This window comes from Trichomycterus rosablanca, chromosome 18 (assembly GCF_030014385.1).
Source record: "Trichomycterus rosablanca isolate fTriRos1 chromosome 18, fTriRos1.hap1, whole genome shotgun sequence".
Taxonomy (NCBI): Eukaryota; Metazoa; Chordata; class Actinopteri; order Siluriformes; family Trichomycteridae; genus Trichomycterus; species Trichomycterus rosablanca.
Window position 1 is genome coordinate 10,802,837 of NC_086005.1, and position 27,806 is coordinate 10,830,642.

Genomic DNA, 27,806 nt, shown 5'->3' on the forward strand with positions numbered 1-27,806 from the left:
ATGGTTGTTGTAAGCGTTAGGAGTGCTCATAGGAAGAGATATGCGCTCCTGTTCTTCAGTATCACCGGAATTATCATCTACCGCCACTTCAGGTGAGAGTAACATTTCAATCTGTATTTCATCTTTACATGTACTAACTGAAGTATTTCAGGTTTCTCACATTAATGCTGCATAAAAATGTTCTTGTGCAATTTGCACCAGGTTTTATTATGGGATATCTTGCCATTGATTTAGAGGATTGCATGGGTGAAGAAGTTTCCTAAAGTTCTCAGGGACAAAATTATTAACACCTTAAACTTAAACTATTGGGACACTTTCCTGTTCGTGTCATGTGGATTAAAATAAAATAAAGACAAGACAAAATTGGGCAAAACTCAATAATTCAACTCACCATGTTTGAAGAAATAAGTGTTGTGTGTTTGATTCCCAATTACTATTATTGTTGTGTGTATGATTTTGTAGTGGTATTAGTAAGGGCGGCACGGTGGCTCAGTGGGTAGCACTGTCGCCTCACAGCAAGAAGGTCCTGGGTTCGATCCCTAGGTGGGGCGGTCCGGATCCTTTCTGTGTGGAGTTTGCATGTTCTCCTCGTGTCCGCATGGGTTTCCTCCGGATGCTCCGGTGTCCTCCCACAGTCCAAAAACATGCCACCAGGCTCATTGGAAACACTGAATTGTCCTATAGATACCTAGTCGCTAGATGCACAAACCAGTGCATTGTAGTGCCGGTCCCAAGCCCGGATAAAATAGGAAGGGTTCTGTCAGGAAGGGCATCCGGCGTAAAAACTGTGCCAAATCAATGCGGATCATGATCCGCCGAGAGCCGACCCCGCAACCAAACGGGACAAAGGCCGAGGAAGAAGAAGAAGTAGTAGTGGTATTAGTAGTAGTATTAGGTGGTTTTAGTAATAAAGGTAAATAGGGTATAGCATAGGAATACATCCTTCATTATAATTTTTTTTGCACACCAACATGTTAACCTGTTGTGAACTGTACAATGAACTGTTGTTTGAAAGCAGTAGAGGTCAAATCTCAGCTCTGCTATCAACCAGACAGACTCCTACACAGACATAATTGGCTATGTCTAAGGGTGGGCTGGCCAAAGGGTTTTATCATTGCTGCTGCATTTGCGGCCTGACTGATGTAGACATGACTCTCCATATGCAATACTTCTTTATATGTAATCCACCTCGGACAGGTGTTGAAGGGAGCGTGTTTATTGTTTATTTATTGTTTATTTGAATGATTTAAGAGAAGACCAGGGGAAGACCACTTTGCATGTGCCTATTTTGTGTAGCATTAATGTCATGCAATGCAAAATCATATTCTTCAAAATGCATTTCAATGTAAATCACACTGCCATTGGATTTTGGAGCTGTAAAAACATGTTTTATTAGAACGATCCGTCACAACACCTGTCCGAATGCATGGTATCAGCTGTATAGTTAGCTGTATAGATCTGGGACTATTAGTTCCAATCAGGGGAATCCTAAAGCTACAATATTCAATGTCATTCAAGAGTATAGTGGGATATAACCATTTGGGGGATTGTAGTTTCCTTATGCACATATCTAATAAATGCTCTTGTGGTCAAATGGAATTGAATCTTTGCTGTTTTGTTTCAAATGTAAGTGGAGGCTGTTATTGCAGCAAAAGTCTTGTGTTATTGCTCATGGATTTGGAGTTGTGTCTCAGATGTTGTGTATTTCTATATACTATGTAGTATTATGGTAAAACTGTTAATCTGGCCCAGTACTTTATGAAATGTTGTTTTGCTTGCAGTACTTCACTGATCAGATTCTGGTGTTCACTAGACTTTAATACCTCTAATTTCTTTCTTTTATTATTTTAGAGGGCAACCAGAAAGCATGCCAATAAACAGGAGCAAGGGTTTTACAGCCAACTCTTCCCAGTTTACATTAGGAGGTGAGACGTTTCGCATACTTGGAGGTTCCCTTCACTATTTCCGCATTCCTCGGGCATACTGGAAGGACCGGATGATGAAGATGAAGGCGTGCGGCCTCAACACTCTTACAACGTAGGTGTGGAAAACGTCACTGTATCTTGTTTGGATACAGCTTTAACAGGTCCTGCTAAAGTGCAATGCGGTATTCCACAAGGTTCTGTTTTTGGTCCCATACTGAGAAATACAGCTGAGATTTAGAAAATCATAGAAAGTTTTATGACATCATTTAGATATGTGGTATTATAATGGGAAAGTCGAGGAAGCTTTTCAGTGAATCACGAGTGATTTTCACAAGTCACTTGGAGGCATTTAAGCACAACTTTATGTCCTAAAGCCAGTTGTACAAAGTACACGGAACAGTGGTCTGGCTTTGCCAGCCTCAGAAATTCTAAACTATTAGATTATTGTAGAGGAAATTTACTGGGATGATCAGATATACAGTACACTACAGTGTATCACAAAAGTGAGTACACCCCTCACATTTCTGCAGATATTTAAGTATATCTTTTCATGGGACAACACTGACAAAATGACACTTTGACACAATGAAAAGTAGTCTGTGTGCAGCTTATATAACAGTGTAAATTTATTCTTCCCTCAAAATAACTCAATATACAGCCATTAATGTCTAAACCACCGGCAACAAAAGTGAGTACACCCCTAAGAGACTACACCCCTAAATGTCCAAATTGAGCACTGCTTGTCATTTTCCCTCCAAAATGTCATGTGATTTGTTAGTGTTACTAGGTCTCAGGTGTGCATAGGGAGCAGGTGTGTTCAATTTAGTAGTACAGCTCTCACACTCTCTCATACTGGTCACTGAAAGTTCCAACATGGCACCTCATGGCAAAGAACTCTCTGAGGATCTTAAAAGACGAATTGTTGCGCTACATGAAGATGGCCAAGGCTACAAGAAGATTGCCAACACCCTGAAACTAAGCTGCAGCACAGTGGCCAAGATCATCCAGCGTTTTAAAAGAGCAGGGTCCACTCAGAACAGACCTCGCGTTGGTCGTCCAAAGAAGCTGAGTGCACGTGCTCAGCGTCACATCCAACTGCTGTCTTTGAAAGATAGGCGCAGGAGTGCTGTCAGCATTGCTGCAGAGATTGAAAAGGTGGGGGGTCAGCCTGTCAGTGCTCAGACCATACGCCGCACACTACATCAAATTGGTCTGCATGGCTGTCACCCCAGAAGGAAGCCTCTTCTGAAGTCTCTACACAAGAAAGCCCGCAAACAGTTTGCTGAAGACATGTCAACAAAGGACATGGATTACTGGAACCATGTCCTATGGTCTGATGAGACCAAGATTAATTTGTTTGGTTCAGATGGTCTCAAGCATGTGTGGCGGCAATCAGGTGAGGAGTACAAAGATAAGTGTGTCATGCCTACAGTCAAGCATGGTGGTGGGAATGCCATGGTCTGGGGCTGCATGAGTGCAGCAGGTGTTGGGGAGTTAAATTTCATTGAGGGACACATGAACTCCAATATGTACTGTGAAATACTGAAGCAGAGCATGATCCCCTCCCTCTGGAAACTGGGTCGCAGGGCAGTGTTCCAGCATGATAATGACCCCAAACACACCTCTAAGACGACCACTGCTTTATTGAAGAGGCTGAGGGTAAAGGTGATGGACTGGCCAAGCATGTCTCCAGACCTAAACCCAATATAACATCTTTGGGGCATCCTCAAGCGGAAGGTGGAGGAGCGCAAAGTCTCGAATATCCGCCAGCTCCGTGATGTCGTCATGGAGGAGTGGAAAGCATTCCAGTGGCAACCTGTGAAGCTCTGGTAAACTCCATGCCCAGGAGAGTTAAAGCAGTTCTGGGAAATAATGGTGGCCACACAAAATATTGACACTTCAGGAACTTTCACTAAGAGGTGTACTCACTTTTGTTGCTGGTGGTTTAGACATTAATGGCTGTATATTGAGTTATTTTGAGGGAAGAATAAATTTACACTGTTATATAAGCTGCACACAGACTACTTTTCATTGTGTCAAAGTGTCATTTTGTCAGTGTTGTCCCATGAAAAGATATACTTAAATATCTGCAGAAATGTGAGGGGTGTACTCACTTTTGTGATACACTGTATATGGACAATAGTATTGGAACACCTGACCATGAGCTTGTCGGAAATCCCATTCCAAAAAATCATTCACTCTTCTGAAAAGCCTTTCTACAAGACTTTGAAATGGACTTTGGACACCTGTTAAGCAAGGACGGATTAAGGATAGTCTGGGCCCCTGGGCAAAGAGTTAAATTTTAATAATTGCAAAGTTGCTAAATTAATTTGTGTCTCTGCGCTTAAGAGAAATTGAACATAATAATTTTGAAACAATACAAATTCAGAAACATTAAGTAAGGGCCTGAATCGCATATTTGCAACAAAACGTCTGTTATGAAATATGGTAGCTTGCCTGGCAATTTGTAGGTCCCTAGAAAGTCAAGGAGCCATGGTAAACGACTTCTATGGAAGTCAAGGGCCCCATAGCAGGGGCCCTCGTGATCAAGGGCCCTCTAATGGTATGCCCTGCTCTTCTCTAGGGCCCCCTGGTAGGGGCTCTCATAACCAGGGCCCTCTAAAAATATGCCCCCCTCTTTCCTAGGACCCCTAATAGCCAGAAGTCGAAGTCAGTGCAGTGCCACAACGCCTCATCCATTTTCATAAGGGGCCCAAAAGCATGGCTAGGGCCCAAAAGCATGGCTAGGGGCCCCAAAAGCATGGCTAGGGGCCCCAAAAGCATGGCTAGGGCCCCCAAGAGGCCCTGGGGTCAAAGTCCCTAATAGTCAGAGGATCCTTAAAATGGAGGGCCCTCGGAAATAAAAATATATTGTATCATAAATGTTGATAGGCATCGCAAAATGTTTTGGGCCAGGGCCCCCCCGGGGCCCCCTGACCTCAAGGGCCCCTGGGCGCTGGCCCCACTGGCCCGGTCAGTAATCCAGCCATGCTGTTCAGTCTATATAGTCAGTGAGGTCAGGCACTGATATTGGAAGAGAAGGCCTGGCTCACAATCCAACTTTAAATTATCCCAAAAGTGCTTAGTTAGGCTGAGACCAAGACTCTTTGTAATCAAATGAATCATGCTGGAAGAGAAAGGGGAATTGAAACTCCTCTGGTATTTAACAGTGGTTGGTTGAAGGAAGCCTGTACTTGTATCCATCCTCACTTCCAGGAACTTTTTAAAGACTTCTGCTAGTTCTGATCATCCAGAGATTTTTACTCTATTAAAGATGGATAGGAAAGATCCTAAAGAATATCTTACCCACACAAACGAACATCTAATGTACGACAATAAAAACTTTACTAAAAAATATATTTTTGAACAAAATCACATCAGGATTCTCTTTTTTACTAAGCACTATTAGAGAAGAATCAGTTTCTTCTAGTGGATAGTTAAACACCATAACACCATAATAGGTTTAATTAATGTACTTTGTTCTTTCAGAGCTGTACCATGGAATCTTCATGAGCCTGAAAAAGGGAGCTTTCAGTTTTATGGAGACCTGGATTTGGAGTAAGAACATTTCCATTCTCATATGTTTGTCTTTAAACAACATCTGCATATAGAGGCAAATTTTTTTACGACTACAGTGTCAGAGGGTTCAGCCGTTAACGCAGTTAAGCAGCTGGCAGTCAGTCCCACTGGGGCTAACAGTATGTGAGGGCCCAGGGCAATAGTATCCTCATTAGGCCCCTTTTTTGTTCAAATGTGTACTTAGGGCTCATGAGTTGTTGCAAGAAATTAACAGCATGACCAACCAGTCATTTCAACCATGCAATCTGATTCCTTTTCAAATGTTCTATTGTTATATTTGATAACAGACATTTTTATCATAACTGTGTGACCATGTGACTTTCAGTCACTAAGTCATGATAAAGCATTTTACACTTTGTAGTTTGATCCACCCATCTTTGCTCTTAATCCAACATTTAAGCAACATGATGCACACTAAAATACAGAAACACCAATAATGAAAGAATGACCAGTCTGATGCCACGACACATTCTACATGCAGACCTTAAGTTATTTTTTATTCCATTTTTTGTTTGTAGCATTTAATGGTTTTACTCATGTTTCAAACACTCTAGGCTTATCAAGATAACACATTGTTGACATTATTATTATTAGTAGTAGTAGTAGTCGTAGTAGTAGGGTGTAGCATAGGAATACATCATCCATTATAATATTTTTTGCACACCAACATGTTAGCCTGTTGTGAACTGTACAATGAACTGTTGAATAAAAGCAATAGAAGGCAAATCCCAGCTCTGCTATTAACATGAGGGACAGTGGTAGCCTAGTGGGTAGAGCTTTGGGCTATCAACTGGAAGATTGGCGGTTTAAGTCCAGGCTCTGCTATGCAGCCCTTAACCCTATCTGCTCCAGGGGCACCGTACAATGGCTGACCCTGCGCTTTGACCCCAGCTTCCAAACAAGCTGGGATATGCGAAGAAAGAATTTCATTGTACTGTACAACTGTATATGTATATATGACAAATAAAGTATATCTAGTACATCTAACTGGCCGGACTCCTACGCAGACATGATTGGCTATGTCTGAGGGTGGGCTGGCCAAAGGGCTTCCTGATTGCTGCTGCATTTGTGGCTTCTGCATAGAGACATGACTCTCCATATGCAATACTTCTTTATATGTAACCCACCACGGACAGGTGTTGAAGGGAGCGTGTGTTAGATACGGCCCTCCTCGGTCAGGGTCGAGGTCTGCAGCAGTAGAGGAGAGAAAACTGGGTAACTGGATACAACTAGATTAAGAGAAAAAGGAAATGCATAAAATAGAATTTAAAAAATGCAACACATTACAGTTGTAACCATCTTGAAGGCTCCCTAAAGCCAGCATTTATGATAACACACTTACTTGTTCCACAGCTTACGCATCATGGTTTGAACTCAAAAAAAGTGTAATATTGTTGAATAATAAATAGCTAACAACAAATTTATTTATTAGGGTTTCAAGAACATTTGAGGTTTTGTTTAATATTGGCATTGTAGCGCAATGTAGTTTTTAAAATGTGGTAATCCTCTTCAAATGAATATGGTTTAGGGTGTAGGGTGATAGGGTGAAACTTTCCTATAGTGTGTCAGGTGTGCAAATGCTGGGCTTTCCTATGTAATCACATTTATCATGTTGTACCAAGGTGTTAGGTTGCACAATTACCATCCAGTGAATTGTTCATGCTCACTAGGAGGCTTGTTGGACGAGCTAAAACCTGACACTTCCTTTTAGACAAAGCCCAAGCATTTCCCAACACATGCAAATGGCAGACGTCACCCATCCTTTGCTTCAGTCAGGTGGAGGTTAAACCTGCTTTTTAGGAGTCATGTTGCATTATTAACAATTGTCTAAGGGGATTAAATCATGTAGGTCCCATTAGACAACAGTGACTTCACCATAACAACATGCTTCTCCAGATATTTGGCTTTACGCTGAAGAAACCCCCATATCTGTATAAACAGGTCTTACTTTTGATCAGAGTCGGACAGAGTTGGACAACTGGACATACAGGGGTTGGACAAAATAACTGAAACACCTGTCATTTTAGTGTGGGAGGTTTCATGGCTAAATTGGACCAGTCTGGTGGCCAATCTTCATTAATTGCACATTGCACCAGTAAGAGCAGAGTGTGAAGGTTCAATTAGCAGGGTAAGAGCACAGTTTTGCTCAAAATATTGCAATGCACACAACATTATGGGTGACATACCAGAGTTCAAAAGAGGACAAATTGTTGGTGCACGTGTTGCTGGCGCATCTGTGACCAAGACAGCAAATCTTTGTGATGTATCAAGAGCCACAGTATCCAGGGTAATGTCAGCATACCACCAAGAAGGACAAACCACATCCAACAGGATTAACTGTGGACGCAAGAGGAAGCTGTCTGAAAGGGATGTTCGGGTGCTAACCCGGATTGTATCCAAAAAACATAAAACCACGGCTGTGTGTGGAGAAGCCCCAAAGAAGCGTACCACGCAGACTGTTGCATGCCCAGAGTGAAGCATGGGGGTGGATCAGTGATGGTTTGGGCTGCCATATCATGGCATTCCCTTGGCCCAATACTTGTGCTAGATGGGCGCGTCACTGCCAAGGACTACCGAACCATTCTGGAGGACCATGTGCATCCAATGGCGGTGCCGTGTATCAGGATGACAATGCACCAATACACACAGCAAGACTGGTGAAAGATTGGTTTGATGAACATGAAAGTGAAGTTGAACATCTCCCATGGCCTGCACAGTCACCAGATCTAAATATTATTGAGCCACTTTGGGGTGTTTTGGAGAAGCGAGTCAGGAAACGTTTTCCTCCACCAGCATCACGTAGTGACCTGGCCACTATCCTGCAAGAAGAATGGCTTAAAATCCCTCTGACCACTGTGCAGGACTTGTATATGTCATTTCCAAGACGAATTGACGCTGTATTGGCCGCAAAAGGAGGCCCTACACCATACTAATAAATTATTGTGGTCTAAAACCAGGTGTTTCAGTTATTTTGTCCAACCCCTGTAACAGCAAGCAAAACTGAAAAAGAGGAATATGAAGTTCAAAACTATAACTAAACATGGTGTCTTTTAAATAATTTAAAATAAATACATTTCATTTATGTACCATCGCTATATCCTGGTTAGGGTCTTCTCCGGAATCACTTGGCATAATGCAGTAACAAACCCTGGACTGGTAAGCAAATCAATTGTTGGGCCTCTAAGACATAGCCAGTCATGTCTGTATGTAGACGCCTGGCTAGCAGAATCGCTCCCAAAACCTAGTAAATCAGACAGATTTAAATAGATAATAGAAATATCTATCTTAGAACTTTCAGCCTTTTGTGCAACTTGTAGGTAAAAATCAGTCACCAGAACTTACTTCTCTCTAAACCCATTGATTTTATTACAACTAGAATCTAGAACATTCTTATTCTACTTTAGCGACAATGCAAACCAAGTGTGAAGTCCAGATAACACTTTAAATGACCTGAATATAGTAATACCATTACTTTCTGCTGACAGCAACTAAACATATAAAATGTTTTATCCATTTACGACAATTGTATTGAATTTATTTAATTAATGTTTCAATTCTATTTTTCCTCAGTAGTCACATTATCTACTGTGCAGACACCCAACTTGATACCCTTTAATAACCATCTAGATCTAATGAGTCTGACACCTAAATGTGCTAACAAATACAGTAGCCTATTTAAAAATCTCAAGGGCTTCCTTGAGGCATATTGTTTATGTTAAAGGGCTTAATCTGACTGAAAAGCTAAGGAACCCTGTCATCTAGTGTTAATCTGATCTGCACAGAAGTATTTATTGTAAGTTTATAGTAATCTTGCATGAGTAACTCATAAGCTCTCTTTCTTGCAACCCTATGATTCCTTAGGACATTTCTCCTCCAGGCAGCTGATTTGGGTCTTTGGGTTATTCTTCGGCCAGGACCATACATTGGTTCAGAACTGGACCTTGGAGGATTGCCTAGGTGAGACTTGCATATTCAGCTATTAATGTTCCCAAATGTGGTTCATCAGCCAATACATGTTTGGTGCCTTGACAATTACCTTAATGTTTTGAACTGGCCCTACAAAGGTAATGTTGATAATAAGCACAAGAAGCTGAATGAGGCACCGGATGAGTGGTAAGGAGATCCACAAAGATCTCCACAAAGATTGGTGTGATTCTCCATTCGAAATAATGCTTATATAATGTGCTAGGCTTTACCGCTGACCGGTGTGTAAGAAGCACTGACTCATGCTGTGTTACAGTACTCAGCCCTTTTGCAGCTAAAGCAGGGTGGTGATAGCATCCACTAGAATCGACTAGATTGGGAGACAAAAAGGGAAATAAAAACAACAACAAAAAAGAAAACCAAAGCTATCCAACACCTACCTGTATATCATCCATCTCTATGGCTGCTATCAAATTGGTAAGCCATCAAAATCAAATACATCCTGGTTGGATTTTAGCCAGGCTTGTAGACTTTAAATCATATCCACCTTGAATGTCAAGCATTTATTCAAGTTTTTATAGAAACATTATGACACAATTTATGAAAAAATACTAGATGTTACTAATTACAAAGCCATTTCTAAAGCTCAAGGACTTTATAGAACCAACTGAAGGGGCCGCAGTTGCACCAGTTATGAGGACCTATGATCCGACTTTCTTACCCTCTAACCCTGAACAACAGCCAATCATTGTTCATGCTGCTGCCCAGCCTAGTCGGAAAGGCAGAGCTGAGATTCGATACGATGTATTCGAAACCCCAACTCTGGTGTGCTAGCGTACTTTACCGCTGCGCCACCTGAGCGGCCACACTGAAGGTTTTTAAATCTGACTGGAAGAATCTTAAAAGACTAATTACCCAAACCAATAGTTGATGGCCTACTCAATTTTCAGTCAACAAGGGCTTCACAATTAATTTAGAAAATTAGAAAAGCGCCCAGAAAAACAACTTAAAACAGGGGCAAGTCTGAGAAAAGACCAGGGAGTGGGGTCTTCAACGCTGAGTAAAGACCCTATCTAGTATCCCAATGCATTTGTACAGAAGTGGAGGAATGCAGAGATCAGTGTGTGACTCTCCAAGCGCAATACTGGCCTCACACGTAAATCCCCCAAAGTATGGGCAAATTAGAAGGGGTTGGTGGAAGTAGCAGCGGAAGAATAATTGGGAGAAAAAGGGAGAAAATGCATAAATAAAGTAGCAATAAAAGAAAACTCAGCTAAAGCCAGTGTTCATGATTCCTTAATGCTAAAAGAACTAGGCAAACATAGGATTTTTGTGAGGGTATCACAGAAAAAGCCAGTGCTAATATGAAGAAAATAAGTGTCGTGCAACCTTTTGGCTTAATGTTTACTGGACCAAAAAATTTAAATTGGAATGTTTAAAAAAACAAGGCTCTTGTTATGTCTGGAAATACAAAAGTGTAACATTTTACTGCAATACTAACAACAAGGTGGCACTGGCCAAATGTGGTAGTGGTAGTGAAATAGTGTGGGGGTGGGAAAACTATGAAGTACTCTCTCTTTAAAAAATAATCTTGTAGACATTTGTCCTTAAACTAGAGCGAGGTGTAGTAGACCACTGAAGTCGTGCGTCATTCTGTAGTCCTCGTTATGCCCATATTTGGAGACCCGGGTCTAAGCCCGATTTCCTATGGCAAAAATGAATGGGGTTTTCAAAAAATCGGCTCTAACGCATCCTGTGCTAAATAAACATGTTCAGAACCCTATACGTTTTGTCCTATTTTAAAAATGTCGTAATACTAATAATGCTACACGAAATCTAATGCTACCGCGCATTAATTAGATGTCACTGAACTACACCCGCAATACCTCCAGTATGGTGACTGCAACTGCAAAGGCGTAACACCCAACCATCCTTGCTTTCTACTTTAATGTAGCTAGCTACTAAAAATATAAACTAAAACTTGTGAATATCACTCCACTGTTACACTAGTGAATCGTGCTTCGTGCGGTTATTTAAGAGGCTTACAGTCCAGTGACGTCACAGTAGCATTAGCTTACATGTAGCAATATTCATATTTTGACTCTTTAACTTCATAATTCAGAGGATCCAGTGATAATAGACAGAAGAATCTCCATTTTTCCCATTCAAAATTTCTCAAAATTTATGGGCATAACAACATGGCGTGGACTACAAAACGATGACACGACTTCAGTGGTCTATTGGGTTAGGCAGCAGAGGGATGATCCACAATAGAAATGGAAGTTAAGACCTGATGGCTAAAATAAACAAAAGTAACATTTTAGAGGGCTAACTAAAGTCCAGACTTGAACAAAATAGAAATGATGTGGTAAGACCTCAAACTAAAGAAATATTCATTGCTAATCACAAGCAATGTGTATAATTTTAAGCAGCCAGTGAAGCTGAAATTCCTCTGCAGTGATGTAAATGATTAATATTACATAATCGAAAGTGTTTTGTTTCTATCACTGATGCTAGAAGTGTTGCAACCACTTATCATTTAGTGTTCTGAATCAGTGCAATTAAACTACATTCTCCTCTAGTTGGCTCTTGAGAGACGGAAAGATGAAGCTGAGGACAACGTATCCAGGATTTACCCAGGCAGTTGAGAGTTTTTTGGACAAGCTCATTCCAAAAGTGGTGCCTCTACAAGTAATACATTATTTAATACAGTACTACTGTAAACGGTGACCATAGTTTTTTTTTAACAAAACTACACTGATCAGCCATAACATTAAAACCACCTCCTTGTTTCTACACTCACTGTTTATTTCATCAGCTCCACTTACCATATAGAAGCACTTTGTAGTTCTACAATTACTGACTGTAGTTTATCTGTTTCTCTGCATGCTTTGTTAGCCCCCTTTCATGCTGTTCTTCAATGGTCAGGACCCCCACAGAGTAGGTGTTATTTGGGTGGTGGATCATTCTCAGCACTGCAGTGACACTGACATGGTGGTGGTGTGTTAGTGTGTGTTGTGCTGGTATGAGTGGATAAGACACAGCAGCGCTGATGGAGTTTTTAAACACCTCACTGTCACTGCTGGACTGAGAATAGTCCACCAACCAAAAATATCCAGCCAACAGCGCCCTGTGGGCAGCGTCCTGTGACCACTGATGAAGGTCTAGAAGATGACCAACTAAAACAGCAGCAATAGATGAGCGATCGTCTCTGACTTTACATATACAAGGTGGACGAACTAGGTAGAAGTGTCTCATAGAGTGGACAGTGAGTGAACATGGTATTTAAAAACTCCAGCAGCACTGCTGTGTCTGATCCACTCATACCAGCAAAACACACACTAACACACCACCACCATGTCATTGTCACTGCAGTGCTGAGAATGATCCACCACTTAAATAATACCTGCACTGTGGTGGTCCTGTGGGGGTCCCGACCATTGAAGACAGGGTGAAAGCAGGCTAAAAAAACATATGCAGAGAAACAGATGGACTATCAGTAATTGTAGAACTACAAAGTGCTTCTATATGGTAAGTGCAGCTGATAAAATGGACAGTGAGTGTAGACACAAGGAGGTGGTTTTAATGTTATGGCTGATCAGTGTATACATGACTGCTGATTTTTATTTATGTCTGTATTTGTAGTTTAAGAAAGGAGGTCCAATCATCGCTGTGCAGTTGGAACAAGACTATGGATCGTACGCAAGTGACAGCAAGTACATGCCATTTCTAAAAGAGGTATGAAAGAAGCTGCTGGATTTTCCAGTGCTGTATCATTATGTACAGCCACCCGAACAAACCTAATGATTAGCCAGAAAATATCGGTTCAATAACAAATAAATTATTTATTATTGGTGTCCATATACAGTGATGGAAAGGTTTGGAAGTTTTTATTGCTGAATACTGACTGTATTCAGTAACATTCTGTACATAGATAAAATATTCAGAGCACATTTTAAAAAGGCGCATGTGAAACACAACAAGTCACATTATGCCCCAGTAGAATAGCACTGTGATGCAGGAGGTACCCGGGGACCCTGGTTCTAAACCTGTCTCTGGTTACTGTCTGTTTGGAATGCTCCTCATGTCATCTTGAGTTACTTTCAACCTTAAAAATCAGACCTGTAAAAAGCTACTGTACATTTTTCTAGGTGTGTGTTGCCTTGTAATAGATTGGCATCACAGGCGTATATTCATTCGGTGAAAAGTGTTTCCAGATGGCGCTGGACCCACTGTGACCTTAACCAAAAAGAATTATATTAAATTATTAACAATGTCAACTTGGTTTTCCTTTGGGTAGCTTGGTTTTTGCTCACCTGTTAAAAATATGCAGTAGGTAGGCCGCTCAGTTGGCGCAACGGTAAAAACACTGCCGGCTAGGCTGACCGGCCACATGAACAACGATTGGCCTGTTGTTCAGATATGGGCGGGACTAAGCCGTATGGGGTCTCTCTCTCATGACTGGTGCAATTACGACCTCTGCTGGCTGATTGATGGCGCCTGCACAGAGATGAGAAAAGAGCGCTCTCAGGGTGTGTCTCTCCGTACACAACGCTCAGCTGCACTGCACTGGTCAAAAGTGTAGGTGATAAGATGCATACGGCATGCTGCCAACGTGTCGGAGGGGGCGTGGGTTAGCTTCGTTCTCCTCAATCAGAGCAGGGATCAGCATTGGTGGAGAGGACGCGCTAAAAAGGAGAAAAAGGGGGGGAAATTCATAAACAAAAAAAATATATGCAGTAGGTGTAAATGAACAAGTGATTGCTATAGATTTGTGCCTGGTGGTTACGGGTGGTATTAGTCTCACCATATCCCTGATCAAGTTTAGGTGGATATTAGATAGGTGAATTAATGGTTTCTCGGTGTAGCACCATGGTTCTATTTTTTAGTGTAATAGCATGGTACGTTTATGTGGATTTGGAGCTCTGTCCAGGGTGTATTTCTGCCTTGTACCCAGTATTTTCCAGGCAGTGCCGGACATATCATTGACCTGATCAGGATGAAGTGGTTATTAAAGACCCATAAAGTAATGAATGTTTATTGATGTTTTTGAAAAATATATTTGGAAGAAAATGGCAAGAGATCGAGCAGGATATGTATGAGATTTAGGGAAAAACTAGAAGCCTGGGTTTAAACCCTGTCCCTGACCTTTGAGGAGTTTGTTAGGTTTTCCTTGTGTTTCTTGTAGGTTTCTCCGGGTGCTTTGCTATCCTCTCACAATAATAAGTACTTGGACTCTTTATTTTAAATACCCTGTGCATGAATGAGGCTTATCTGAGCTCTGTGACTGCAGGTGATCTTCATTGGAAAATTTCCCTTGCAAATAAGCAGCAGGATTGTGACAACAATTTTTCCTACATGCAGCTGCTTTAAACCGTCTGTGTCCATGACATGATTATGTCCAAAGCTTAAAAATCACAGAACATGGGGTGATGGATTCCTCAGTAATAATATTGTGTTAATTATTATATTATTAATATGATGAAAGAGCGCTTGGGTGGTCCAGCAGTAAACTACTACCACTGGGATCCAGGGTTCTACTGCTGATTGGCTTATGTGAAACATTAACTGAATTGTAATTGGCTCAAGATGCAGAAGGACCCACCTCTTCTGGGCTGTGTGACGAATCGCTCTCGTATACCAATCGTATTTACATGTTAAGCTTCTTTCTGTATGGATAGTTAGTGAAACACCTCTGTTTGAGAATTTGTTTACACCTATTGTTTCAGGCAAGCTGAGTATCAGGATTATGGGATTACCAAATCTGGATAAGAAGAGAACATACTAAACCTCTCCCAAACAGAAAGAGCGCTTGGGTGGTCCAGCAGTAAACTACTACCACTGGGATCCAGGGTTCTACTGCTGATTGGCTTATGTGAAACATTAACTGAATTGTAATTGGCTCAGAATGCAAAGGGCAAACAAGCAAATTCTGGGCTGTGATACGAATCGCCCTCGTATACCAATCATATTTACATGCAAAGCTTCTTCTTACCAAATCTGGATAAGGAGAGAACATACTAAACCTCTGACAAACAGTGGCCAGAGACAGTGCCACTCATTCTACCAGCTGCACCACTGTAGTGACCTCTAATCAGTGTAATTCATAAAGACTGTGTGCAAGGTGGAAAGAAACTCTTGACCGGGCACCAGTTCATCGCAGGGCACTATTGCCCTGGGGCGGGGCACCACAAACTCACTACTTCACTCACACCTGAAGGCAATGTGGAGTAGCCAATCTGCATTTTGTATCTTTTTGGATGTTGGATGGAAATCAGAGTCCCTGGAGTAATACCTATGGAGAGTGACACGAGGGAAGCTTTAAACCCAGGCCCTTAGGAACCTTGTTGCTACATGGAAATACACTGCAGTATCACCTACACTACCTGCTGTGTCAGCGTGCCACCCTCACACAATGATGTGTAAACAAATGCACCCAAGACGCATTCGAAATAGGCATTCAAATTTGACATCCAATCCTTATTTTACAGCTGAATCCCAATACCCCCATCCGGACCCCATTCAAATTTATTTAATTTCACTTATCACTTCATCTTTTTAATTCATTTACTGATTTATTAGCATTTGGACCCACACTAGCGTGTAATTCCTTGTTGTTTTCACTTTCTAGGCATTTCAATCCAGGGGTGTAAGTGAGCTTCTTCTGACATCAGACAAGCCTGAGGGATTAAAGAATGGAGGAGTGAAAGGAGGTAAAGGACTGCTAGAGAAATGTTCAGTGGAGAAAACAGTTATGTATCTAGTGTTTATTTTCTAAATATTTTATACATATCCAGTCCCCCCCCCCCACACACACACACATTGTCAACCTTTGTTTTAATAAATACAACCATCGACTTAAATACATGAAGCCATCAGGCTCTTCTCCTGCATGTTGTAACATGCATAAAGGAACACACTATACTCCGATCAATCCTTCACAGAATGCACAGTATGCGCTTTTACATTGGTGATGAGGCAATACCCAATTCAGCCCTATGCCCTGTTGAACATAAAGTCCTCTCCACAATTATTGGCGCCTCTGGTAAAGATGAGTAAAAGATTATTAAGGGTTATAATTAAGACCCAATTTGCTCTAAAATTCAAAATTTAAGGTTTGTGTGTAGCGATTTAACATTTTTCATTCGCGTAGCGTATGAAATATGAAGCGCAACATGAGGCGGTCATAGCAATCATACTGCATCATAATTAAGTGTAAGTTTTCGCTTACTAAGCTAACACAGTTAGCCCCGGGCCGTTCAAATCAATGGGTTAAGGCAGCACAACCCGCTAACATGCAAGCTAACATCTCCCTCTGTGTACCAAAAATGGTTAAACTGTCACTGACAAGCACCCAGGTGGCGCAGCGGAATATTCCGCTGGCACACCAGCGTCGAGATTCTGAACTACTTGGTTCGAAACTCGACGTTGCCACCGGTCGGCTGGAACGCCATCTAGCAGGCATAATTGGCAGTGCCTGCAGGGCGGGATGACCGGACTATGTGTCCACCATCAAATAATGCCTACTCTGTAGTGGTCCTGTGGGGGTCCTGACTATTGAAGGAAAGCATGAAAGGGGGCTAACAAAGCATGCAGAGAAACAGATGGACTACAGTCAGTAATTGTAGAACTACAAAGTGCTCCTATATGGTAGGTGGAGCTGATAAAATGGACAGTGAGTGTAGTAAATAAATGGACAAGGAGGTGGTTTTAATGTTATGACTGATCAGTGTATATAGTACATAACATAACATAATATTGGTAAATACATAGCAGGGAATTTAAGACCATTTTGCTCATATTTATGAAGTGGTTAAATATTAGTTCTAGGGATGTCCCGATCCGATCTCAAAGAATGGGATCGGGGCCGATCAAGGCATTTTTTAACTGATCGGAATTGGCTTTACTAAACCCGATCGTAATCTCGATCTTTTGTTTTACATCAGCATGTCCGCTGTGTGGAAATACTTTAAATTGGAAAGTGAAACAAGTCCAGCAGCGACGTGTAATGTCTGCAATGCGAGCGTTTCACAAGGCGGTAGGAGCAGAGCTGCGTTCATTACTGTACAATTTTACTGTTTATATGGTGTGTGAGTCAAGAATCACTCCGGTTTACAAAACAACGTAGTGATGCACTCGTTTAATAAAGAAATAAATACACGGTATATTCACATATTGTCGGGAGCAGAACACTTTATTAACTTCTTCTGTTACGGTACCGAATAGCGGACAGCTAGAGTCAAGCACGCTATTCCATGCACTATGGAAGCCCCAAAGGGTCAAAACACACTCACTTCGTGTACAAACGTCCATCAAACCACTGTCACAATACAAGCACATTAAAAACTGGCTTTCCTTCATAACAAAAGCAAGAGCCTTTCCATTTTATTTTGGTATTCAGGTTTTACTGTAATGCTTTTATGTAACTTTTTTTCTTATATTCAGGTTAAGCTGCTACACAGATTTCTGTTCATTTTTAGTGTATCACTGCATTAAACAGATTTTTTTTCTTCGAATGTAAAGTTTAAAGTAAAACTGTAATTATCTCACTCATTTTCATTGATTTTGTAAAAATACAAAACATTAAGCCAATAGCTTGGATGCAGCATTTTTCCCTTCAGCACTGCAGAGCTATTTAGTTGTTAAACATATACATTGGATTAATTTGAATAACTGTTATGTACTTGAAGTGTGCACTGTGTGAATAGTATTATCCAGTTCTTATCTAGACAATATCTAGAAAACACAAGTATCGGTTTGAGACTCGGTATCGGATCGGGATCAAAATTAATAATCGGGATCGGTATCGGGAACAAAAAAACGTGATCGGGACATCCCTAATTAGTTCTGTTCAGTGTGAACAGTGTGACATGTATAAATTGATTTTCTAGACTCTTTGTAAAAGGTTAATCACTTTTTTGTTGATTTAGTTCTCAGGGCTCTTAATCTGCGGACGTGGGATTTAAAAGACGAAAGATTTCTGGAAATTATGCAGGTAAATTTTTTATTTTATTTTTACATTTTTTGCAGTTGGATACAGACAGTAGTACATTTTGGGAAAAAAAGGAAAAGAAAACATGAATAGTTATGTTTGGGAAGTGAGCCACCGCTGCAACCTTACAGAAGAGTTTCAGTCTATCTTGCCATGATGCTACAAGTTTCTGAAACTGTACTGAAGGGGTGAAAGATTCTTTGTGCAGATTTTGCCCCCTGTCGGACCAAACATTGCCACAGCATATAATTTTAGTAATTTCCATACTTATCAAACCATTTGGGCTGTGTGGATTGTCTTTTTTTCTCTCTCTCTTTTTCTCCAACCCCCCCCCCGCCAATTTTCTTCCCTAATCTAGTCGTATCATATTACCCTGATTGCGTTACACTTCACCTCTACTGATACAACCCTCCACCTGCACGGGGCGAGTTCATATGTGGATCAGCCTTGTGCAAGGAGAGCCTCACCCTGATCAGCATTATTCCCCAACTTTACGCAGGCGCCATCAATCAGTCAGCAGAGGTCGTAATTGCACCAGTTATAAGGAACCCTGGTCCGGCTTGTCCCACCATCTAAACAACAGCCAATCGTTGTTCATGTAGCCGCCCAGCCCAGCCAGATGGCAAAGCTGAGATTCGATACTTATGTACAGTATGTATTTGATGTATACGATGTAGCTCTGGTGTGCTAGCGTGTTTTACCGCTGCGCCACCTGAGCAGCTGTGGATTGTCATTTTGAAAAGAAACACACACATAACATTATAGAACGTTCCACACAACCAAATAAATAATCTTGAAAGACTGAATTGAGATCTTCTCAGTCTCAATTGAAATTGAAATACAAGTTTCTCACAAGTGTATGTAAACTTGACTTTTGTGTTTTTTGTTCTTTTGGTGTGTCCCAGCCGAACAGCCCTGTGCTGATAATGGAGTATTGGACTGGATGGTTTGATAGCTGGGGAAATCTCCATCACTGTTTCCCAGTAGAAGGTAAGATTATTAGAAGTCAGTCATAGTAAATCACCCATTGTTGTTAATTAATTTTAATAATTTGATGTCCAGGTTGGGTGTTTGTGATGTGCCTAGTGCTTCTGAAATGTACTGTGGTAATGAGGATCAGGATAAAGCGGTAACTAAAAATAAGCAAATATATTCTCTTGATGCATGCTCAATTATCCAGGTACACAAATCCACAAAGTTGAATCAGTTCATCTGGACACAAGTCTGTTGTAGAGATACGTTTCGCCACTCATCCAAGTGACTTCTTCGGTTTGAGCTGGTGGTGAATACCCCAACCTTATATGCAGACGATTTGCGTAACGACTGATCACCGCCCATTGCATAACAATGAAACCTATGATCAGGTCCATATGCAAATCACAATGACCATTAATTACAATGGTCATGTGTGCCTTTCACACATGATTGGGGTATAGCTCCTATTACGGCATTGTAAGAATGGTGAGAGATGTACTCTTAGGCCCCCTCCTCGGTTCAGAGATGGTCGTTCCCTCTTCACATAGATGGCCTCTTTGACTCCCCGTTCAAACCAGCGTTCCTCCTTGTCAAGGATCTGCACATGTTCATCATTAAATGAGTGGCCGCTGGCTTGCAGGTGAGTGTAAACGGCGGAGTCCTGGCCAGAAGAGGTCGATCTTCTATGCTGGGCCATCCGTTTGGCCAGTGGCTGTTTAGTTTCCCCGATGTACAGTTCCCGGCAATCCTCCCGGCACCTAATAGCATACACTACGTTACTCTGTTTGTATCGAGGAACCCGGTCCTTAGGGTGAACTAATTTCTGGCGTAGCGTGTTTTGGAATTTGAAAGCAACTGAAACACGGTGTTTGGAGAATATCCGTCTCAATTGTTCTGCTACTCCCGCCACATACGGAATCACCACTGGTTTTCGCTTAGACAGCGGTTGTCCTTTTCTTCCCTTCGATCCACTGGAGCCGTGTTTGAAGCAAATATATTCACGCCAATCCATCAGCGAGACCACAGTTGGTCTGGTTTCCATCCACCGCTGGACCCATTGCTGTAACACTCCCTAGAAAGGATACCAATCCATCACGGGATCTCGTTGATGGATTGGCATCCTTGATTTACACTATGCTATCAGTATTTTTCCACCATTTGATCGAAAAGGTTTTCCTCAGTTCCTCTTACTTCCCAAAAACCTACAGAATGATTTATTATTTGTTTAGACCAGCATAATTAAAATGTCTTAAGCATGTTGGCATTGCTATCCTTAATATCTTTATATGATGTAATGTTGGGTTTTCTGTTTTCTTTCAGACATGACTGCATCTATAAGGCAGATCATGCAACGTGGCATGTCTATTAACCTGCACATGTTCCACGGAGGAACCAACTTTGGTTTCATGAACGGAGCTTTACAAAATCCTTTCTACAAGTCTGTCATCACCAGCTATGGTTTGTTGTCTTATTAATCTTTTTTTGTATCTGTTTTTGCTAATCTTTCCTAGCCAGCAAATGCATTGTGCAAGCGTCAGGTGTTACCAGGGTGCACAGAGGAATGGAAAAAATTTTGAATATAAGAGAAATAATAAATAAATATTTAAAAATGAAATAATAAATAAATAAAAACTCATATCCACCTTCCTTTTTTCGAATTAATTAAAGTTGAAAAATGTTTCTGAAGGCGAGTTGTCCTAATGTTGCACTACTCATTAGGGCCAGGAGGAGGAGACAGAGCGCCATAATACAGGAACTGTACAATGTCTTAAAAAATGTTTTCATCCCCCAAGACCTTTTTCTACAGTAGCTTCTTTTCTGTTGGAATCAATAATTTACTCTATAGTAAAACAAAGTAATTCTTGGTTGTGCCACATTTCATAATTTTGATGGAACATGAAGTGGTTTTCCCTTTCTACAACAGGGAATCTGATTCAAACACAAATATAATAACATGAGTCAGATAAAAGAAATACAACTGCAAATAAACTCATCAGGTTTCAAAAGGAATCATTTAATCCCAAACATAAAGCCAAACTAACTGAAGAATAGATACTAACAAAAAAGTAAAGGTGTTGGCAAGTAAAGGCATGGCCTAGCTATTCTTTTGACTTGAAATTTAAGTTTGTGATTGCACAAAAGAGCCCCTTGTATACCTGGGAAATTAAAGATGATTTGTCATGGTTTATTATGAGCAAAATAAACCACACTACCGTGGATGTCTCATTGTTTTACAACAAGGTACTAAATCATTTGCTGCGTCAATAATTCCCCCCTTATAATTTTGTTTTTTTAATGTGTATTTATTTATTTATATTTATTTTTAAGTTAAGAGATGCTGTGTGTACATTATGTGTGAAATGCATGTTGCATGTTTTTTTCTTTATCTCTGGTGATAGCCTGGCTCTATAACTGTTTCATAACCACAAAGCATAAACTTTAATAATGCTTTATTTTGTGGGCAATTTTTAAAGTTGTGTCTTTATTTAGTTTATTTTGCTTTATTATTATTTTATTTTTCTTGTTTTGTAGATTATGATGCACCGTTAACTGAGGCAGGAGATTACACACCAAAGTACCAGATGCTGAGAGACCTGTTCAATCGATACCACAGTGTGTGAAACCTCCTTCCACCCTTTTACCTTGCAAAACAAAAACTTTTAGTTTACTTTAATTAATCTACAGTGCACTATATAAATAAGTACAGTGGCCTGAGCACATGCCATTCCAAACCTAGGTTTTTAATATGTAGTTGGTCCCGCCTTTGGAGCTACAACAGCTTTTCTATGAAAAAGCTTGGCCCATTTAGTCAAAAGGTTGGGCAGCAAGGCTTGCAGAGGGACCTGGAAAGTGCCTTTTCCAAAATATTGCCACAAAGGTGAAAGTAATTATTGTATATATGTTGCAATACTCAAAATCAATAAATAGGAGGGTGTCTACTTAATTTTGGCCGTATAGTGTGTTTATTCCTTAATTAAATAAAACTATATTTACAAATGCATTTTTTTGCCTGATTTTCCTTTGTGTAATATCAGGTTAGACTGTAAGATCTAAAATTACTGCACTAACTAAAAATGTGACAAGTACTTTTCCACAGCAGTTTATGTAATAACACATTCTGATTTTAGTGCACTTTGATCCTGACAACCCTCTGCCCGAGGTGCCAGCCTTGCGCTGGAAAGAAAGATATGAGACCGCCATCATGTACCAACACCTCTCCTTATGGGACGCTCTACCCTTCACACATCTGGTGAGGAGATGTGAGGATTAGGAGACAAATCTATTAGCAAATATTCAATTTGTTACAGTTGCAGTTGGGTCGTAATGTCTAATTCCACTACACAAATGAGGTACTTTATATAGCTTTATCCTGGTCAGGGTCACTATGGGTCTGCTTTCCCCAAAACTGCTGGACACATTGCAGTAACACTCTCTAGGAATGACGGCAATCCATTGTGGGGTCTAACTGATGGATTGGCGTCCTCAGTGGTGGAACAGTGTCCTTTTTTATTTTGAAACATGACTGCAGGGATTTATTTGTCCCGCTACAGTTAATCCAGAGTTGTAATGACATGATTCCCTAGAATGTCACTGTATACTGTAGGCTACTATTCACTGGAATCAAATCCAGCTCAAACCATCAAATGCTTTTGGTACATTCTTCTATACACATTGAGTCAAATAATGGACTACTTTATACCACTCCATCCCACACTACATAGTGTTGCTTGGTCATGAAATCCCCAGTCCATAAAGCTCCTGACGAATGGTTCTTGTGCTGCCATTGCTTTCTGAAGTAGTCTACCATTGCAAATGAGGAAAAAATATTCTGTTAGCTTGTGGCCTCACAACTGAGCTGTTGCTGCTCCTTGATGTCTTCTTTTTACAACAAAAACACAAATAGTAGTTTAGTTGTTTAGAACAGCTGCAACAGGGTTGAAGCTTCTTACTTGCTGGGGCGGCACGATGGCTAAGTGGGTAGCACTGTCTCCTCACAACAAGAAGGTCCTGGGTTCGATTCTCAGGTGGGGCGGTCCAGGTCTTTTCTGTGTGGAGTTTGCATGTTCTCCCCGTGTCTGCATGGGTTTACTCCGGGTGCTCAGGTCCACAGTCCAAAGACATGCAAGTAAGGTGAATTGGAGATACTAAAATTGTCCATGACTGTGTTTGATATAACCTTTGTGAACTGATGAACCTTGTGTAATGAGTAACCACCGTTCCTGTCATGAATGTAACCAAAGTGTAAAACGTGACGTTAAAATCCTAATAAACAAACAATCTTACTTGCTGAATGTGAAGCTATGAACGTCACTGATTTTCTCATTACGGTCTATAACTTGACACTTCCTGCGTTTGTCTAAACCCATTGTTACTAATTTTATGCAACTATAAGCAATGGCTATGCCTAAACAAGATATCTACAGCCTTAAGGAGTTTCTGTATTTGTACATGAGAACTGATGCACTTTTAGTGGGATACTTTCTTTATAGTGATTTTAGACATGCAGTTGTTAAGTGATATTGAATCCACAGTGGAAAGGTTTGAGGTGATAATAAAATGTCTCTGTTTATGTTTTAAAAGCCGTTTAAATCCAAGACTCCTGTTAATATGGAGAACCTGCCTGTAAACAACAGGAATGGACAGGCGTACGGATACACGTTGTACGAGGCGACCATCACCACCGGAGGCTCTTTAAAATCAGGAAACAACATTCGAGACAGAGCACTGGTAACAATTTTATGGATACTACTTTAATATATTTTTTGTGATATACTTTGATATTTATGTGATAACTAAGAAGTAACATCACTTTTTTGTGATTACTGTACATTTCAGGTGTTTGTAAACAGAACATTTATTGGCACACTCAGCTTCAAGACAACAGAGTTAACAGTTTCTGATGGAAAAGTACAGTATTACATTTAATTTTATAATTTATTTACAGTATTACATTTAATTTTATAATTTATATACAGTATTACATTTAATTTTATAATTTATATACAGTATTACATTTAATTTTATAATTTATATACAATATTACATTTAATTTTATTATTTATATACAGTATTACATTTTATTTTATAATTTATATACAATATTACATTTTATTTTATTATTTATATACAGTATTACATTTTATTTTATTATTTATATACAGTATTACATTTAATTTTATAATTTATATACAATATTACATTTAATTTTATTATTTATATACAGTATTACATTTTATTTTATTATTTATATACAGTATTACATTTTATTTTATTATTTATATACAGTATTACATTTTATTTTATTATTTATATACAGTATTACATTTTATTTTATTACTTTTACGCTCACTCACTCAGATTCCACAGACGTTCAGAAAAAAAGCATGTTGTTTTAAGTAGTATAGACCAATAGGTTTCAAAATCCAAACTGATAAAGGAAAAGGTGTTTAATACACAACTCATAGGCCACAATTTAATTATAAAGTTACTATAAATTATCTGTCTTCATAGATTTAAGGTGTATATCTGCACTAAAAGAATATTAAATAATATGGTTATACTGCTGCATTTCTATGCTGCTTAACACACGGTTACATCTGAATTTTTCTAGGAGAAGAGAACTTTAAGCTTTCTTGTTGAAAACTGTGGAAGAGTGTATAGTGGTGAGGCCATGGACAACCAGCGCAAAGGTACTGCAGAACCTAAATCATAATAAAAGGTTCACAATATTGCTTATGCATGTTAGCACAGCTGGATGTTCCAATTCCACACATCGACATGGACCCTGAAGACCTCACTCACTGTCCATTTTATCAGCTCCACTTACCATATAGAAGCACTTTGTAGTTCTACAATTACTGACTGTAGTCCATCTGTTTCTCTGCATACTTTGTTAGCCCCCTTTCATGCTGTTCTTCAATGTTCAGGACCCCCACAGAGCAGGTATTATTTAGGTGGTTCTCATTTCTCATTCTCAGCACTGCAGTGACAATGACATGGTGGTGGTGTGTTAGTGTGTGTTGTGCTGGTATGAGTGGATCAAACACAGCAGCACTGCTGGAGTTTTTAAATACCGTGTCCACTCACTGTCCACTCTATTAGACACTCCTACCTAGTTGGTCCACCTTGTAGATGTAAAGTCAGAGATGATCGCTCATCTATTGGTGTTGTTTGAGTTGGTCATCTTTGAGATCTTCATCAGTGGTCACAGGACGCTGCCCACGGGGTGCTGTTGGCTGGATGTTTTTGGTTGGTGGACTATTCTCAGTCCAGCAGTGACAGTGAGGTGTTTAAAAACTCCAGCAGCACTGCTGTGTCTTATCCACTCATACCAGCACAACACACACTAACACACCACCACCATGTCAGTGTCACTGCAGTGCTGAGAACACCACTCTTTGGCAATATCATGCTTATCGCATGGTCTTGTGCATAATTATTCTTGAGATGATTTAGAGCAGGGGTCACAAAACGCCCCCTTGTGGAGGCTTTACGTTACATCTTGTAAACCACATTGGGACCAGATTGCCAGAATTTTTATTAATTTAGTACATTTGGTTTTGTTTTTCATTTTGATGCTTTGTTTGTGTTGGACAAAATGTGGATTGACTGAAAAAAGTCTTAAAAAACCTGATTTAGAGGACTAAATATACTCACTTTTGCAGGTATTGTCGGAGACATTTTGCTGAATGATGTTCCTCTGAGAGATTTTACAATACACAGCTTGGACATGACCTCCACTTTTATTGACAAGTTCGTGAAAACCTTAAAAATACATCTTAAAATAAATGTACTGGTGTTGTTAATAATTCTAACCACTTTTTTATATGCTTAGTTTGTACAAAGCACCATGGAAGTCTCTCCCTGCCAAGCCTAGCTTCCCAGGGTTTGTCCAGGGCAGGTTGTTTGTGGACGGCTATCCAAGCGACACATTTGTAAAACTACCAGTGAGTAACATGGTTCATAGCCACTCTGTATAATGTGTTTTTTATTACCTGTAAATGGGGTGACACTTATTTCTAATGATGTGTGATTGTAGAGCTGGATCAAAGGCGTGGTTTTCATCAACAGCCATAACGTGGGGCGTTACTGGAACATTGGACCACAGCAGGCGCTTTATGTCCCTGGACCTTTTCTTAACACTGGACCAAACCAGGTCAGCTTACTTAAATGTGTTATTTATGATGTTCCCTACCTTATAAATAACCTTTAAAATACACTATATGGCCAAAAGTATGTGGACACCTCTCCTAATGATTGGATTTAGTTGTTTCTGCCACATCAGTTGCATCCATTATATATAAAAATGTTATTTATTTATTTATTTTAATGTCATGTTTTACATACGTTTGTTACATTCATGACAGGACAGGTAGCCAAAGACGAACAATTTTGTATCTCCAATTCATGTCTTTGGACTGTGGGAGGAAACCGGAACTCCCGGAGGAAACCCACACAGACACAGGTAGAACATGCAAACTCCACACAGAAAGGACCCAGACCGCTTCACCTGGGAATCGAACCCAGGACCTTATTGCTGTAAGGCGACAGTGCAAATGATTTAAGTAAAATGATGTAATTTTAACATTGAGGCAAGAGTTTGGGGAATTCCCCTTTCTCTTTCAGCCTGATTGTGCCACTAAGCACAAAGCAAGGTCTATTAAGATGTACCAGATTAAGCCCTGGTTTCAAGCCAACGGAACACTTTTGGGATGAATTAAACTTGGATTACAAACTAGGCCTTCTCTTCCAACATCTGTGCATGACCTCACTGGCTCTATTGACTAAATAGGCACAAATTTTGACAGACATATAACTTTACAGTTATAAAAGTTATTACTGGTCGTTTTAATTAAATGGTTTTGTTTGTAATTTTACACGTCTCCTATTTATTTTAGGTCGTGGTGTTTGAGGAGGAGGAGAGTGATTTAAAAGTGCAGTTTGAGGACTCTCCTGATCTGGGAATGAGTGTTGACATTCAGTAAGCACAGCATTAGATGCATTATGGTTTAAACGTGACAAACACTGTGATGTTAATAATCCTTAACATGCTGTGCTGATGGTAGCAAATATTTTGTTACATCCACTTTAGTGATTTGATCACCAGAGCCCACATTTAGCCAAACAGTAATTACAAATCTTCTGTTTCTACAAAAAACAAGGTTACTTGTTAGCTTAATTGTGTGTTTCCTAAAAATTTTACATTCGGCTAATTCGGCCATAAATTTGATGTAGAAACGTTCTTTCATGACATTCAAAATTGTGGCCTCCTGTTCCTCATTAGTGATTCTGATTGTCTCCAGCTTTTCAGTGTTGAATAAATAAGGTTAGTGACCTTATAAGAAAAGTTCAAGAAGAAAAATCAAACTGTCACCTTATTCAGAGAGAAAATTTACTAGAACGTGGGTGAC

At 40.1% G+C, this 27,806-nt stretch overlaps 2 protein-coding genes across 5 annotated transcripts in view; both read left to right on the forward strand.

Annotated features, from left to right (window-relative positions):
• LOC134332597 (beta-galactosidase-1-like protein 2) lies at positions 1-27,380 on the forward strand. The gene is made up of 19 exons (XM_063014319.1): positions 1-92; positions 1,852-2,037; positions 5,415-5,483; positions 9,366-9,461; positions 12,011-12,119; positions 13,074-13,166; positions 16,060-16,141; positions 18,359-18,423; positions 19,326-19,410; positions 20,716-20,853; positions 21,928-22,008; positions 22,539-22,645; positions 23,977-24,123; positions 24,232-24,303; positions 25,007-25,085; positions 26,061-26,148; positions 26,231-26,342; positions 26,435-26,551; positions 27,294-27,380. The coding sequence occupies exons 1-19, from the start codon at positions 1-3 to the stop codon at positions 27,378-27,380; spliced, it is 1,905 nt and encodes a 634-aa protein (XP_062870389.1).
• The window catches only part of rps25 (ribosomal protein S25), a 240,040-nt gene that overhangs the window by 189,409 nt on the left and 22,825 nt on the right, over positions 1-27,806 (forward strand). The window lies entirely within an intron of this gene.

What these genes read in the sequence shown, in the direction of transcription:
- LOC134332597 (XM_063014319.1), top strand. Translation starts at nt 1, where the DNA reads ATGGTTGTTGTAAGCGTTAGGAGTGCTCATAGGAAGAGATATGCGCTC. An exon ending in GGCCTCAACACTCTTACAAC is followed by an intron (nt 2,038 to 5,414) that starts GTAGGTGTGGAA and finishes TTGTTCTTTCAG; the next exon opens with AGCTGTACCATGGAATCTTC. An exon ending in TCACTGTTTCCCAGTAGAAG is followed by an intron (nt 19,411 to 20,715) that starts GTAAGATTATTA and finishes GTTTTCTTTCAG; the next exon opens with ACATGACTGCATCTATAAGG.